General features: G+C 43.3%; 1 protein-coding gene and 1 pseudogene across 1 annotated transcript; both read right to left on the reverse strand.

Annotated features, from left to right (window-relative positions):
• Positions 1 to 1,210: 1,210 nt before the first annotated feature.
• On the reverse strand, positions 1,211 to 6,064 carry ID4 (inhibitor of DNA binding 4). Its single transcript, XM_061147530.1, has 3 exons — positions 5,216 to 6,064; positions 4,782 to 4,840; positions 1,211 to 4,210 (listed from the first exon to the last, which is right to left on the reverse strand). The coding sequence occupies exons 1-2, from the start codon at positions 5,663 to 5,665 to the stop codon at positions 4,796 to 4,798; spliced, it is 495 nt and encodes a 164-aa protein (XP_061003513.1). The 5' UTR covers positions 5,666 to 6,064; the 3' UTR covers positions 1,211 to 4,210; positions 4,782 to 4,795.
• A 10,607-nt stretch (positions 6,065 to 16,671) lies between these two features.
• LOC133059324 (large ribosomal subunit protein eL36-like) lies at positions 16,672 to 17,171 on the reverse strand (annotated as a pseudogene).
• Positions 17,172 to 17,552: the final 381 nt, after the last annotated feature.

The raw sequence follows: 17,552 nt of genomic DNA on the forward strand, positions 1-17,552 counted from the left end.
TTTGTCTTCGATCTCTTTAAATATTTTAAGTTTAATTTCTTTTCAATCACATTTAGCCAGTGGAATACAGGTAACATATTTTGTTCTTCTTCCCTGAGAAACTGATGTGTTTACTCTTTTAAGGACTCAAAGGGGCTTTTCAAATTAACTTCAATTTTTATGGCCCCTTTTTCATATCCCTTGTGTGACTATTTATTGTGGAGACTTATGAATGACGGAGCCAATTTCAGCAGCTGACTACCGAATTGCTTTGCTTGAGTGAGTATAAAAAAACTTTGGCAATGTGTTCAGACCCGAGTTTAGTGCCTAAGCAAAACTTTTTATAACAGCCAGGATATAAATCATCATGAAGTAGGCACCTGAACACAGAAACACACTTTTAAAAAATTCATCGAAAATTTGAAAAGCGCTTTCAATTAAGTTTCTACAACTGCAGTTCATCTCCCTGGAACAAATAAGTTCCCTTTTGTAAGAGTTTTATCTTTTCAAGTATCTATTGTATCATTGCTCAAGGTAGAACTCTAAGTAAAATTACAATTTTAAAACCTTTTGGGCAATGGTTCTAATTAATATAATTAATATTTTAGCAAAATGTCATGGGTTGTAATTGAAAGAAACCATCTGGGTGTGAAGAGTACCTACTGAGGGCAACCCTATTAAGATTAATTCTGAGGTGAGTAAATTAATTTCCTGGACTTGCAAAGCAGCAAGGGGAAGCTTTTCCCTCTTCAGAAACCTGGAGGGGTTGGTCCTTGGCCCAGTAGAGACCCAAGGGCTATCTGGGCTGATTAACATATATATAATTAAAGTGCATCAGCTAGAAAGACAGAGCCAGTTTTATTTGGTTCTGCACTACTGTGAAGTAATTTCTGTCAACATTATTTTGTGTGTGTGTGTGTGTGTGTGTGTGTGTGTGTGTGTGTGTGAGACAGAGAGAGAGAGAGAGGTCTAGTTTCCCTGAGTATCATTCTGTTGCCTTTTTCGAATTCTTGCTCCCTCTCCTAGCAGATACCAATGAGTAGACAAGATTTCTCTAGCATTCAAACTAGATTTCCCTTCCGTTCATATCACCATTTTCAAGCCACATTTTTCATCACCTGGTAGGGAACACTGTAAATAATTGAGGTGATCCATCAAGAGACCCATTCTTGATAATGAAAAATTGCATAACTCAGTAGAAGTCAATTAAAAACCACAAACTTCAGAACCCTTTGCTCAGTGAAGATTTATTATTATAGAAGGCATTTAATACAATAGACTATGGGGTGAAAATTTTTAAAAGTTCTAAAAATTCAGTTAAAGTTTGACAACAGACAAGATTTACACAATGTCAAAGTATATTAGTTCTTTGAAATGAAAGAGTTTTATTTTTTTCCTTCAACACGAAATGTCTTGAGATGTTCAGGATTTTAAAACCACAATCAGAAACATCTACCATGAGATTTTTTTTCCCTTTGTAGGTGTAAACGATTCTTACTCTTTGGTTGTGCCTATATGTTAAAGACAGACAAACTAAATGAGAGAAGTCAGAATATTTTTCTGTTAAACCAAATATCTGAATCATTAGAACTACATAGATGAATGACAAATGTTTTTGTTATGTGGTTACTTGGTTAGGACACAGCCAACATTAAATAGAATGTACTATCTTATACAACTGCATATAAATTTAGTGAACAGTGACTTTGCTTCTTTAGAGACATTCAGTGCTGCGTGAGTGGCTGAGGGGAAAATGTCAAGTCTCTCAAATGTTAACATCCATAATACTCTTTTCCTTTTTAGTGGTTCGTCATGCCCCAAATATGAAATTAATTAAGGAGCAAGCCTTATCTTCAAAAATCAAAAACATTCATTTTGAGATGTACAATCTCGCAGCATGAGTTTAAGCTCTGCTTAAAAACTTAGGTAGGATATGGTAGTTAGGCCTGACAAATGCCTAACTCCAACCAAGAGAGCACATGTGACTTGCTTCCTACTGAAATTAAGCTGCCAAATAAAAAGGAGGGATTGTCCCCTTTCTTAATAACAAAGAATGCAATCGTTAGAATTCTTCAGACTTGGAATTCCAGCAGTGTTCTTGCGTTTTCCTCGATGTGTGACAAGAATGAATATAAAAAATAAAAATAAACCTCATCTAAACAAGTAGTCCTTTGACTTTATAAGTCTCAACATCAAATTCTAAAAATACCTAAGACCAGTGAAATGTCAAAGCTGAGGGGGTAACATGATGGAGATAGGGGACAGATTTTTAAAAATCTTTACATTTTTTGGAATCTATTAGCATTAACTTTATTCATTTCTGTTGAGATACTGCCATTTCAACTGACTACTAGAGGCCATATTTCATATTCATATAAATATTTGACTTTGACCTCACAAAAAGTCCCTTGGGTTTGTAATACTTTTATTCTTGTATAAGCTGAAACAAATCCTTTCCTTTTAAAAATCAAACAGACCACGTTACACACACAGTTGACTAACTATTTACAAAGCACCCAATTAAATCCTACTTAATTCTCTCTCACTCTAAAAATTCCATCTAACTGGTGTGTAGAGCACTGATCACATTAAATGCATAATGTTCACGAGCCCTGACAGTCCTATCTAACCCAGAAAATACTACCTTCCTTCGAGAGAAAAGAAAGTCTTAAAAAGTGTTAAGGTTTTGAAGAAATGAGACCAGAAATCACGGTACAAGACAGATAAATCTACTTTAATATTCACATGTAAAAGTTACACATCACAAGAGATTGGACAGTAGTTTAGCGGTTAACTAACATAGCTATAGTGAAAATCATTTTTATAAAAAAATAATCTAGATGCGGTCATCAGAATTTTTGGTCTACTTAAGTTAATGTTTGAAGATCGACTTTTATCCCTGCTTGAAGGATTTGCCATTATGCCTTTTACATTTTTTTTTTCTCCCACTGTTGCCTATTAATATTCTTTGGAGGAAGGAAAGCAGAAAGTGTTCATTGCCAAGAGTTTGTCCTTTGGTAGCAAGCAGAGAACATTTTTCATTTCTATGATTTAAATAATCTGTACAGACATGAAACTCAGTGACATTAAGCTTTAGTGTAAAATGAAGAATGATAAGCATTTTTCCACTTTGATAAAACAGTAGATTTCATAAACTCATCAGGATCCAAGCATTCCCCCATCCCGTAAGCAAAATCATTCCGAATCCATCTTGACCTCGGTTAAAAAAGGAAAAACAAACACTTACTCTTTATATATTATACTATCAAACCCTGTACTTAAAAACTGATAAAGCGTATTTTCCACATGTAGACTTCAAATACAAAGATTTCGATCTAGGTTAAAGAAAACACATTTGAATGGACTCAGAACAAGTTTATTTTGTGATTAAACATCTCATGCAGTCATGCAGGATCACTAGCTGTAACTGTTACTTCCGAGTCTACAGGACACCAGGCAAAACAAAAACAAATTAAGAGCCAGACCAAACAGAAAAGACATTCAAGATTATCAAGAGCTCTTCAACTGAGCTGAAAAATAATTTTCCAAAAGAAATATTCCCACAGATTAAAAAAAAAACACACACATAATATTTACAAAAAATATTTAATTAAAAATATCTTATAATTACAGTAGTCTATTAAAGCATATACTTTCTCACACTTATAGAGCATCTCTATATATACATGGTATGAAATGTCACTCAGTTATCTATACAATATGTAACATTCTTGCAGGGAACAGAAAGTTTCCTGCCCCCGTATAAACATCTATTTTAAACAATAGATGTCAAAAAAAAAAAATATATCTACAATGTTCTGGTATATTAGTAAAGCTTCAAAACAAAAATTCAGCTCCTTGGTCACAAGGTCGGTTTCTAACAGTCGGATTTACTCTTGATTCTTTTATTTATCAGTCCTGTCACACTTAAGCTTAAAAGTTTAACTGCACCTCCAAAAAACACAGAAATGTACAATTCACAGCGGTTATAAATGGGACAAAAGAGAATACGTATGTAGAATGTTTATGAACGTGCAAAAAAAAAAAAAAATTAACAAAGATGAAAAGTTTTCTTTTCCTTCCCTCTCTCTTGGAATGACGATTGAAACGTTTCTAGGATTTGCTGATCTTTTTTGTTATGTTTCCTTCCTCCGGGTGGCTTTTTCTCTACCTCCTGCTCTCTCCCCCTCCCTCTCTAGGGCTCCTGGCTCGGGCTCAGGCGGCCGCACACCTGTGGAAGAGGAATGAATAGAGGGGGTGTGTGAACCTTCCCGCTGCAGACTAACTGGCGCCACCGACCAAACTCAAGACACGCTTGATCAACAACCCAAAACAAACCACCGGGGCAGATTACACCCGCAGTCCGCCGCCCGGCCCGGCGCCGAGCAGGCCGTCGAGAGCCCCCGGGAAGCCCGCGCCGGGGACCCACTCCAGGGACCCTGCCTGCGCGTCCTCTTTCGTGGGTGTCAGACTCAACGGCGCGGGGCTGGAGGGGGGGGGACATCGGACCCCAAGCCCACGAGGGTACCCTCCCTTCGGCGGGGAGACCGGCCGATCACTGGGGGCGGCGGGGATACGAGCTGATCCGTCCCCCAGTTCTCGGAGCTCCTAAGTACGGGTTCACTTACTAACTGGGTGGCAGAGAGAGGTGGGGGTGTCCTCCTCCTTGGGAATCTGCTCTCAGAAATGCTGGGGCGGGGGTGGGGGGATGGCGAAGAACACCACGGTGCCTGACACCGGAAGGCCCCGGGGACGGGGTGTCTCCGGTGACCGGCCACCCGAGAAGGGAAACGCGCGCTCACCTGGGACGCGCGGCTCAGCGGCAGAGAATGCTGTCGCCCTGCTTGTTCACCGCGCCGGCCTGGAACAGCAACCGACACCGAGGAAGAGGTTAGCGGGCGCCCCCACCGCGCTCCTCCCGGTCTTCCCCATCGGTTCCCGGAACCCAGGCTGGCCGGCCGACGCACGCCGCCACCCTAGCCTGCAGCCCCAGGGGGAGACGCCCCTTCCCTGGGGGGCACCGGCTGGACTTGACAGCCCAGGAGGCGCCCAGCCCCTGGTCCCCGCCCCGCGCGTCCACCCGGCCGGCCCCCCAAGCTCGCTGCACCCAGCCCGCCGGCGGCGGCCCCCGGGAGGAGCGGCAGGACGGAACTGTCACTCTCCGCCGCCCCTGCCCAGGGGAAAGGAAGCGCCCGCGTGCCTCCACCCGGCCGTCGTCCGCCCCGGGGCCTCTCACCGGGTCGGTGTTGAGCGCGGTGAGCGGGGTCCGCGGTGGCGCGGCCGGGCAGGTCCCGGCCGGGAGGTGCGGCGGCGCGGGCGGCGGCGGCTGCCTCAGTAGAGCCGGGTGCGTCTCCAGCGCCAGCTGCAGATCCAGGATGTAGTCGATAACGTGCTGCAGGAGCTCCACTTTGCTGACTTTCTTGTTGGGCGGGATGGTGGGCACCAGCCTCCGCAGGCGGCTGTAGCAGTCGTTCATATCGCACTGCAGGCACAGCGCCGGCTCGTCGGCCGCCGCCTCGGCCGCCTTGCAGCGCGCGGCCGCCGCCGCCGCCGCCGCGGCCGCCGAGCCGCCCAGGCTGTGGCCGTGCTCGGCCAGGCAGCGCAGCGCCAGCTCGCCGCCGCCACCGCCGCCGCAGCCCGACGGCGCCTTGCGGCCCGAGGGGCGCACCGGGCTCACCGCCTTCATCGCGCGCGCCCTGCGCCCTGCGCGAGCGGACCCGCTTGGGTGAGAGAGCGAGGCAGGCAAGCTCCGGCCCCCTCCCCTCGTCCGGGGCGGGCTCCGCTCCCCTCTCCTTCGCGCCCCGCGCGCCCGCTCTGCGCTCGGGGCACCGGAAAGCTCCGGGCGATCGCGCGCCCAACAACTGACCGGAGGATCACTCTGGGTCTGGCTCAGCGGGCGACACTCGGCCGGGACCAAAAGGCAAGGAAAAAAAAAAAAAAAAATCAAAAACACCGGAAAGAAAGCAGCCCACCGGTCGCCCGAGTCACTCCCTTCGGACCGACTACAGCCGGCCCGCCGCCGCGGCCGCGCTCCCCCGGGCCCGAGGTGTCCCCCGCTCCTATCTGAGACTCACAACCGCACCTCCTCTCCGCTCCGGCCCGGCCCGCCGCGCAGCTGTATTTATAAGCCGCGCGCCCCGGGGGCGGGGCCAGCGCGCCGGCCGGGTCGCCGCGCGAGCGAAAGCGGAGTCCGGGCTGGGCTCCGGGGGGCGGGTGCGCGGAGGGAGGTGGCGAGGGCGGGGGCTCCGGGCGATGCCGGGGGGCGGGAGCCGGGCAACCCGAGCGGAGGGGTGGGCGGGGGGTCGGGAGTGCCCAGCCAATCAGGCGGACGGTGCCACCTCAGGGAATGAAGCTCGGGCCAATGGGAAGGGCACTCCATTCCGTCAACGCCGTGGGTGGGGGCTCTGAGAACCGAGAGCTGGGTGGGAGTCGGGCCAGGCTGGTGTGTGCCCTAGGGAGGCGAAAAGAGAGGGAGAAGTTAATTGCGAAGAGCTGCGGGAATGTGCGGCTGGAATTCATTCTCCTCCCTGGCTTAGGCAGTGGAGGGAGCGCCCGGGCCCTGCTCGAGGCTCTCCTGCCACTGCTAACAGCCTGGCGCCCGAGGACCGTCCACCACCCATCCCTCCATCCCTGGATTCCAGCGCCTTAAGAAGGACGCTGTTCTAGAAGGCACGTTCGTTCTCCTGTTTCCCCACTCCCGTTTCTTTCTTCGGCTTTTCCCAACTGCCGAAACCATAATGATGGAATGGAATGCGTAGCTTTTCAGTGCCGGTTTTTAAAACGTTAAAGCTTGGGAGTGGGGGGTGGGGAGGGGGACATGGAAAAGAAGGCCGAACGCACAGTTTTGGTGAAGGGACATATAAATAAAACCAAGACGTTGTAGGGTTTTTCTTTTACCCATCTAGATGCAAAAGTGGGCTCAAGAAATGCAATTGCCTTGAACATTAAATTAGAGCACGTAAATATTAAAAATGCATGGGCACGGAGTATTTAAAATTCCACCATGACATATAATATTAATCCGTTTTATGTAAAATTCATACCTGTAACATAATGTAGGCGATTAATGCGCGGCTTCACGTATGTCATCGTACCCCGCTTCAAATAAGATACTGAGAATGTCCAGTCTCCTTTTGCAACAAAGTATTGAAATTCACACTTCAGTCCCGGTAGTCCTGCTTGGGCCCCATCCTGCAGAAAAGTCTGCGAATTAAAGACTTTCCTGTGTTAGATTTCTAATGGGAAAGCTGTCCTTCAGCGGCTCAAAATAAAACTGCACAGTGAACTTTGATAGGGCCTTGTGTGTACTCTGCAAGAAAAACTTGAGCCCTTCAGATAAGAAATGAGCGTGAAAACCCTGTCAATGGGAACATGAATTCTGTGTGCCTTTAGCCTGCAAACCTCCCACCTTTAGACAAGCTAGATGAATTAGCTCCAGCATTTTCTTAATTTATGTACCTTATATAAATAAGTGCCTTCATTTTTATTGATATGTGAAAGAAAGGGATATGGACCTCATTTCTTCCTGTCTACCCTCTGTAAGGAAACCCTACCTTCCTTCTCAGAACTGAAATACCTGAATCAGGGGGGAATTTTCTTTAGCTACATGGGTGCTTTATGACTATGGCGTTGCTATTTCTCAGAGTACATTCCTTTTTCCTGATGAAGTGAGGAGTGACTGTTTAATGCTGGTTTCACAGGGAGAGGCAACAGCCCTCCTTGCCCCTAAATCCTTATATGTTAAGGCCTCTGATGTTTGTTTGGAAGTGAGTGACATTCTCATTTATTGATTCTTAACATGCATGCCTAGATGGTCAGCATGCAGTTTTCCAGAAAAGCAGAATTAGAAAACCCACAAGAATATTCTCTTCTAAATACAGGCATAGTATTATAAATGCTTAAAAGTGTAAGCCGCTCCGTGGTGTCCGACTCTTTGCGACCTCAGGGACTGTAGTGCACCAGACTCCTGTCCATGGGATTTCCCAGGCAAGAGTATGGAATGGGTTGCCATGCCCTTCTCCAGGGGATCTTCCCAAACCAGGGAATGAACCCCAGGTCTCTTGCATTGCAGGTAGATTCTTTACTGCCCGAGCCATCAGGAAAGTATAACTGATTAAATTGATGTAAACACACACAGAGCAAATATTGTCATTTTAGATAGAAAGCTGGGCAAGGGAACCCTTCTGGGTGCAAGTTATTCCCTTGGAGCCAATCACATCAGCAGATAATAATAATAAAAGGATCTGTGTACAGATATTTTGTTCCACTGATTTTTTTCTCTCTTTCCGAGAGTTTAAAAACTGCTCCTGAATTAAGAACTTATGATTTTTCTCTGTTTGACAAAATTTGTGTGCTGATATGCCCAGGGTACCCTCACACTTGAGAACTTTTCATATCTTAGGTTAATTAGAATTAAAATTTAAGTTTCAAATAGGTAACACTAAGGGACAATCATATCCATCTTTTTGAACCTGGTGAAATCTCCTGAAAGCCATGCCCTGGGTGTGGCAAGTGCCAAATACCAAAGTTTCAGGTTTTGTTGGGGTTGGTCTGTGTGTGACTGTCTTAGAGTCAGAGAGGCTAAGAGACTGTGGGACTCTTAACGGGTAAGTTAAAGGAATGTACTCTGGCCACAGGATCAAGAACACTCAGGAAAAATGTGATCTCCAGCTCTTACCACAGAGGAGGCAGAAATAGTCATTGTATTCTTCTTTGTGAAGGTGGAAAGGCAGCAAGACAGTAAAAAAAAAAAAAAAAAAAATCACAGTTCTACCTAAAACATTATACCGTGGAAATGAGGGAGATATGTATCCTGTGCCTTTTGACCCAGGAAACCAGAGTACTAGGAGCTACGCAGTGTCTGTTTTCGATTTTTAGACACAGTCCCTTACGTGATGTCGAAGCTAAAGTCTTGAAAGACTCCGGACACCGCTAGTTCAAAACAGAGTTTACTCAGCAATTGCCAGCTTCTGTAGCAACCTCACAAGCTATATTATTTCTGCCGGAAGTTCAGTTTCCCATTGACTCTTCCCTTTCACTTCAAACTGCTGCCCTCACACTTGTAAAAAGTAAGGAAGACAAGCCAAAAGCCCTTTGCCGTGAAAATGCTGGAGCCTCCCAAAACATACCTCAATGGGAGGCAGGGGTGAAATATTCAGAGGAGAGTTGCTGGGGAGTCCTGGTGACCAGAGTCATGTGTACACCCCTTCCTCCAGACAAAGGGGTCTGCAGCCCTTTCTGGGGTTGCTGTCTAGATGCTAATCAGACCCTCGCTGAACTGCAACACCCAGGCTCTCAGAACTCACAATCGCCCTGTGTTTACATGAAGCGTGGGTATCCAAGCATATTGTACTATTCAGCCCCAATGCCTTTTTAGGACTTGATATTTCTTTCTCCGTGGCCTGCAGTGAAACAGTGGGTGGGCTCAGGCACACAGATAAACATGAGCTTTCCCATGCCTTGGTCCCTCTCTGGATGGAAGTGGTCACTGAACGAGGCCCATGCATTCTTTCTGGGCATAGCAAACCATGCATAGGAAACTTTGCTGCAGGAGTGTCCCTTGCTGCAAAAGAGAAAATCGGGCAATGAGGCAGTTCAAATCAAGGCTGCTTTATCTGGCGCTAAGCTTTATAAACTTACTTGTGCTACCCTTGGACTGCTGATACCAGTCCCGGAAACACTGATAACCGCTGGGTTTACCTGGCCTTGGAAAAGTCTTATAGGAAGAGGACTTTGTATACTGAACATAGTTGGGCAGTCGTGGCCATCAACGATGCCCACTTTGGGAATTTTTCAAGGTAGTCTGTTGAAATAAGTTGTAGGTGATTTTTTTAAAAGTCCCCTTCAGATAAATTAAGGACAGAAAACGAGAAGACAGAAATGTCATTTGTTTTTACTGTAGGAGACATCAAGAATGTGGCCTCAAAATCAGACAGCCTGGGCTCCAGTACTTTGGCTCCTTGATTTACTAGTCGTCTATCGTTAAGCCAGATTCTTAAATTCTTGTACCTTTTTTTATATGAGATGAAGATAAAACTGTATCTACTTTATAAGGTATTTATTGTATATATATGTGAACTTATATAAAGTTTTTAGAACATTGACTCATGATGTGTACAAACCATGTGTAAATTTATTATTATTATTGATAAATAGTTCCTCCCAGTTTGTGGCTTATCTTTTCTTTCACTTAATCTTTTGAGAACAGAAGTTTTTGATATTGATGATATTCAGTTTATCAATTTCTTCTTTTAGGGATCATCCTTTTGGTATTGTACCTACTTAAGGAATCTTTGCATAACCCAAGCAAACATAGGTTTTCTCCTATGTTTTCTTCTAGAAGCTTGATAATTTTTAGTTAGGGTTGATTTCACAGGCCTGCAACCTGTTCAGTAACACAGGGTCCCGCAGTTAGAAGGGCCCCGTGCTTGGGCCAATGTTCTGCCTTTGCTGTTTTGAAATTCTCAGTAATTTCTGAACAGGGGGCTCTGTGTTTTCATTTTGCTTTGGGCCCACTCAGGGCTGGTTGTATGTTTTATGTTTAGGTCTGTGATCTATTTTCAGGTTCTTTTTGTATGTGGCTTAAGATATGGATTGAACTTAATATTTTTGCCTCTGCATATCCAGTTGTTCTAGCCCCCTTCATTGAAAAGGCTATCCTCTTTCCGTTGGATTGCCTTTGCACCTTTGTCAAAAGTTTGTTGCATGTATGATGGGTCTGTTTCTGGCCTCTGAATCCTGCTCCACTGGTCAATTTATCTGTTTTTACACTGTGACCACACTGTTTTGATTATACAGCTTTATAAGTGTTGAAATCAGGTCGTGCCAATTGGCTGATCCTTCAGCTTTGCTCTTCTTTTTCAGAGTTCTTTGGCTACTCTGGAGTTGTTGCGTTTCCATATGAAAGTTAAGAGTGTGAATTTTTTCAAAAGAGGACTTGTATCCAAAATATATAAAGAATGTGCACCCAGATTATATAAAGAACTCTCAAAGCTCATGAATAAGAAAACAAACAACCCAGTTAAAAAATTGACACAAGGCTCCATAAGACTCGTGAGTGAGTGAAGTTGCTCAGTCATGTCCGACTCTTTACGACCCCATGGACTGTAGCATACTGGGCTCCTCTGTCCATGGGATTTTCCAGGCAAGGGTACCCACTAAGTAAAATACACAGATGATGAATGAGCACATGAGAAGATGCTCAAAGTCACTGATCATTTGGGCTGTGTTTCAAAACTATACGGAGATACTGCTACATACTTGTCAGAACTGCTAAAATTAAAAAGGTTGAACATGCTGAATATGGGTGAGGTTGTGGAACAACTGTAACTCTCTGTACTGCTGGTGGGAATGTAGAAGGAGAAAAATCACTTTGGAAAACAATTTAGTAAGTTCTTAGAAAGTAAAATGTACACATACTATTTGACCTAGCCATTCCCCTGCTAGGCACCTATCCAAGATAGATAAAATCATATATCCAGGGGCCATGAAAGGGCATGAGAGTGATGGATATGTTTATTATCTTAACTGTGGTAATAGTTTCACAGATATATATTGAAACTTACGAAGTCATACAACATATCTGTATCTATTGAATGCCAGTTATCTCTCCATAGAGCTGTTTAAAAAGTATTAATTTTAAAAATTAACTTTCAAATCTCAGAAGAGTTCCTTCTATGAATCCACCAGGGTTTGTTTTCTAACTTCCACACGTGGGCATTTTATGGTCTCTCTCTCTCTGTCTTTCCTTTAACCTCTGTATCAAATTGCTCTCAGGCAGGTATCATAGCCTTAGCTGGTACACTAAGACACTGTCACTGTATACACTGTATCAGCCTTAGCTGATACACAGTGAGACACTGTCCAAAGCAGTCATGAGACATATATTGCTTTAATGTATCAGCTGTCATGGTAATGTATTAACATATTCAGTCACTTACTGGAAGTGGACTCTGCTAAAACCACATCCACTCCTTGCTGGTTCATGACCTGTTCTGTTGTGACGTGGGTTTTTGAGGCTCTGAGGAGGAGACTCAGCCTGATTATTTGAAATGCTTTTCTCTTTTGCAAAAGCTAAAGTTATGTTCTGGTCTCTCATCTCTGTTTCACCTCAGTTGTGACCTCTTCGGTCTCAGTGAACCCAGATTAGCCGCTGCCTTGGGGCAAATGCACACTGGGTGGAGAAGATAAGATGCTTCATAACTCTGTTTTCAGGATGGCCTAGGATTTTTTCCTCTTCACTGTTTCCTACGCAAGAAAATACACAATCTAACAGGATTAGATGCATTCACTTCCAGAGCAGGGAGCACAAATCCCCCGCAGGCACCATGTTTTTGCCCTTAAAATCCTATGGCTCAATCAGTAGCCTCAGCTTCTCCACTGCCCAAGAGGAGGGACTTAGAGGGATGGAGTAAGGATTAGCTGCTTTGAAAGCCCCAGGAGGAAAGCAGTAAGTAAACAATAGGGGGCAGTACACTTGTGCAAAATAGATACCATGTTCATCAGTGCCTGTGCCATTATTGAAATGATTAGGAAGAGGCCAGAGAGACCAAATTCTCACTTTAGCTCATCATTATCCTTTATAGAGAAATTTGAAACAAGATTTATTTGTTTGTTTACTATTTTAAAAATTTGTCCCAGTAAATATTGATATATATCCCTCTGCCGCATTCTTCCTTGGAACAGGTAATAATGCGAGACTCTGCTAATAGTCTGTTCTATTCATGGCATAAATTATGGCTAGACCTCACTGATGGAGGGATTTTAGTATTTCCCTTTCTTTTATTATTTTAAAATATTTATTTTTATTTATGTATTTGACTGTGTTGGGTCTTCGTTGCATCATGCAGGATCTTTAGTTGTGGTATGCCAACTCTTAGTTGTAGCATGTGGGATCTGGTTTCCTGACCAGGAATCGAACCCAGGGCATCCTACATTATAAGTGCTGAGTCTTAGACACTGGACCACCAGGGAAGCCCCCTCCCTTTCTTTTAAAGTGAACACAAAATAATCCCAAATACTACAGAAAAAGCTCAATTAAATGTATTTTAACTACTTAGAGGAGAAATACCAAGTAAACAGTATTTGGCTTCACATCTTGGAACTGAATGTTGAGTAGGAATTCAAAACAGCAAATCTGCCTTTGCTGAGAAAAATAGCTTTCCCATCTTTTTATATCTAGGTCATGGTTCCTAGGAACAGATACAATGTTCAAGAAACAGTTGCCTTATTTTGCCCCTGAGGAGGAATTTTGGAGGCATTTTTGTAGAACTCACACAGTTGTCATTGGATGTTGGATGGTTCATAATGTCAGTGAGCTGTTTACCTGCGGTGGAAAATAAGTGTGTGGAGAGGAGACAAACATGAGCGCTCACTTGTATGTAGAATAATTAAACCAGCACGTTTTTCTACCAGCAAAACATACGCAGCAAAGAACTAAAGGAACTAAAGAAGCAAAATTAAAGGAGAAGAGACTAAGTTAGCTTTGAACTTTATCAACATTGGTAATTGTGTATAAAAATAGTTCAGTTTGAAAAGACCACCCCTTGGGGAGGGAATACAGGTTACAACAATTTTCTCTTAAATAGAATTAAATGATATCATAATCTTTCATAAAATATTTTTTCTTAAAAGACAACTGTTTGACCGGATAATCTAAAGATTTGTTAAAGTCTTAAGATAATTCTCAGGAGACTCAGATGGTAAAGAATCTGCCTGCAATGCCAGAGACCTGGGTTTGATACCTGGATTGGGAAGATCCCCTGGAGAAGGGAACGGTGACCCACTCCAATATTCTTGCCTGGAGAATTCTGTGGACAGAGAAGCCTGGAGAGCTACAGTCCAGGGGGTTACAAACAGCTGGACATGACTGAGCGACTAACACTTGTACTTGTGTGTGGTAGATAATACTTGGTCTGATGCAACCAGATCTACCATTTTAAAAACATCTTGTTCATTATATTATCATCAAAGTATGATTCTCTTTGTTTACATCATGTTCTAAAAATGAATAAAACACATTATTGGAAAAAAGAAGACAATCACTGTGACAGTGTTGTAAAAAATGGTATATATATTGTCATTGAAGCTTCTACGCATAAGATTGGAGTTATATGAGGTCAAAGAAACTTATTGAAAATATTTTAACATGGGTCATCCACCCATTGGTCTGTCTTAATCAGGAATCTACAGCCTGTACTACATAAAATGATTTTTTCCCTTTGGCAGGTTGTTAAACGGGCGATGTTCAGCACCTTCCAATACTGTCCATCAGTACACTTCCCAGAGCTGCCACCTCCAGTCTCTGGTGAAGCAAGTTGAAAGAATGGTAGTGCTTTCTTTTTGTCCATTTTCAAGAAGCTTCCTCATACACCAAAGGGACATATGCTTAAGCCTCTTTATTATAGATTAAATCAAACCTAACTCTTCAGCCTTACTTTTAAGACTCTCTGTTAACTAATCTTTCTCCAAAACTGTTTCAATTCAGTTCAGTTTGAATCAATCCTGCACACACATATCTTGTATAGCTATTAAATGACAGCACTGTGTTCAAGAAAAATAAGCCCCTCCTGGAGCTTGCTGTTTAGAAAATGATTTAAACAAGTTAAAAAGTAATCAATGCAATACAAGTGCATTCTGGGCAATAGTACAGGCATGGATGGGGCACAGTGGAAGCAAAAACCAACGCCTCAGTCCAAAAGGAAACAGCAAAGAGGAAGAGTTATTCCAGCTGGGTCTTGAAGGTGACGTCACCAGGTGGGTCTTGAAGATGATGTCATCAGCTGGGTCTTGAAGATGATGTCATCAGTGGAAGAAGACTTTTCAGGTAGTGGGAAGAGAAAGTGCAGAGGCTTGGAGGACTGAAGCCTTAAGGGTATTCCCTCCTTCTCTCTGCTTCATTCCAAACCCTCAACTTCCATTTCCTTACAGTTACCTAGTACTTTTTTTCCTCATCTCATAATTGTCATCCCATCTAAACGATGTTTCACTCCTCTTTCTTCCAATCCAGAGACACCAACTCTTTCAAAAACCATCGTAGGACTTAGATCAATGTGGTTTCTTCATCTGGGAAGCCATCTATCATTCATTCCCTCACTATAATTTTTTTAGAGTAGCTTTATTCATTTTCTATTTTATAATAAATGTATATACAAATTGCAAAGAAATTCCAAACACAAAGATGAAAAATAAAGGTCATGCACAAACCACTGTTAATATCTTATTGTGTATATTTCCCATGAATACAAATATTATTTCTTGAACAGAGATTTTAGAGTGCATTGCATACTTCTCAGAAATCTAATTTTTCACTTCATATAATATGGGTATATTTCCAGATCAATAATTACTTGGCTTTCTCATAATTTTTATGGTTGCCTAGTATTCTATTATATGGACATGCCATGATTTATTATTATAGATATTTTATTTTTTCCATTGTTTTGGTATGTCCTCTTATCAATAAGAGGGGCTTTCCCAGGTGGTGCAGTGGTAAAGAATCTGTTTGCCAATGTAGGAGATGCAAGGGATGTGGTTCGGGTTTGATCCCGGGTTGGGAAGATCTTCTGGAGGAGGAAATGGCAATCCACTCCAGTATTCTTGCTTGGAGAATTCCATGGACATAGAGCCTGGCGGGCTGTGGTCCATGAGGTTGCAAAGAATCAGACATGACTGTAAGACTAAGAATAGACACGTAAATATTTTATTACTTGTAGTTTTTTCTGTGTTCTCTTATCACATCATCAATGTTACGTGACAGTTTGCATTTAATGTCATGCTACTATGTAATTCTCCTTAAGCTCTGTCAGGATTGTGTGTTTTATTTATTTATTTTTTACCACACCACACAACTTGTGGGATCTTAGTTCCCAAGTAGGGATTGAACCCAGGGCCCTGGTAGCAAGAGCCCTGCATCCTCACTCCTGGACTGCCAGGAAATTTCCAGAATTGTTTGTTTTGAATTTTCAACTGTCAAAAACATCTTATCGGCAAGGCCAGTTCTTCCTTATCTTTTGCTACTTATCATAGGCAGTAAAGAGAATTATCCATATACTAAGAGTTTATCAAGCTGTTCACGGGGGTTGACAGAATCTACTAGGATGACACCCTGGTGAAGAGCGGGTCAGAGGTGACTGGCAGATTTTGCATAGACTTAGAGTGTGGCCGACTTATTGAAATGAGAATGGGGAAGAGTTGGGGCAGAGTAGTGGTGGATCCACCAGATCAGCTGACATCCCAGAAAGGTTCTTGTCTACTTAGTAAAAAGCCTTAGGTAGGCTGATCAAACTTTAAAGTATGCATTTGCTGGAGATTTCTCAAGGGAGGGATGTAGTAGGAAAGAGAGGTCAGAGGGCTAGAAATACCTCTCATTTCTTCCTTTCAACTCTTTATTTTCTTGATCAAGCATCTCCTACAATCAGAATTTAAATGCAGTTGCAAACAAATTTGACATTGAAGTTTATGTCCCCGGTATACACCAATGAATCACTATATTCAGCCACATTGACTCAAACCTTTTTATTCCCCCATGTCTACACTGTCAGCCTTCAATAGTGACCACCATAATGTACTCCACTGACAAAAGGTAAACCACGTGTTCTACTGATAAAAATTTAAATCAGAAGTAAATAGAAAAGGCCTTTTGTTTTGTTTTGTTTTTTCTGAAAAGGTTTATTGTGCAGAGAGGGGAAGAGTTCAGTCCTTCTTGGCTGCTGCTTTCCTCATGATGGCCAGGACGTTGCTCAGCTCCTCTCTCTTCCTCTTGGTGCCCATGTGTGTCCCCACCCTTTTCTTGATGAACTTGAGGGCCTGCTCGTCCCTGGAGACCGTGAGCAGCTCCATGGCCCGCCGCTCATAAGGGGAGAATCCACACACCTCCCGGATCGTGTCCTTCACGAACTTGCTATGTTTGGTGACTGTGCCTCGACTTGCTCATGTTCTTAGTCACCTTGTGGCCCTTGTGGAGGCCCGCGGCCATGGGGTAGTGCACAGCCCTGGCTGCTGCTGTTCAAATGAAAAGGCATTTTTAAAAGGAAGTTCTTTTTGGACACTTAGGCGCTGATTCACTTTATTAAACAACCAAACATAGAACTACATCACTTAAGTGGGTACGAGGTCTCATTTAACTCCAGGAGTTTAGGAAGGGTGTTGTAATCATGTCACCAATAAAACTTACCTATTTTGGCAAAATTCATCTTGGAATACAAATGTCCTTAGTATGAAAATGATTCTTCATTTTCTCAGTTGGAAGATGATCAGTGTTTTAACCTGCTGATCATGAGACAGTGAATTCAGGAGGTCTGAAGTCCATTATTTCATTTCTGAACCAACAGGGAATAACAATAGGAGAGCACTCTTCCTTCACCCTGCCATAGCATGTTTGTTGAGCCATCAGGCTCCTGGGGCATCTTTTTATATCTGTCCTGCTGAAATGAAAAAGAGTGGCTAGCGTTTTATCGAAACGGTGGTTCTAAGGTCTTTATGTGCTTGTCCCTCAGGCATGTCTGACCCTTTGCGACCCCATGAATTGTAGCCTGCTAGACACTTCTGTCCCTGGGGATTCTCCAGGCAGGAAT

The sequence above is a fragment of the Dama dama genome, chromosome 7, assembly GCF_033118175.1.
Source record: "Dama dama isolate Ldn47 chromosome 7, ASM3311817v1, whole genome shotgun sequence".
Classification (NCBI taxonomy): Eukaryota; Metazoa; Chordata; class Mammalia; order Artiodactyla; family Cervidae; genus Dama; species Dama dama.

Bases quoted from the DNA above. Each gene is read 5' to 3' on its own strand.
- ID4 (XM_061147530.1), bottom strand. From the start codon at position 5,665: ATGAAGGCGGTGAGCCCGGTGCGCCCCTCGGGCCGCAAGGCGCCGTCG. The intron at 4,841-5,215 runs GTGAGAGGCCCC...TTGCTGTTCCAG, and splicing joins CCGCGCTCAACACCGACCCG to GCCGGCGCGGTGAACAAGCA.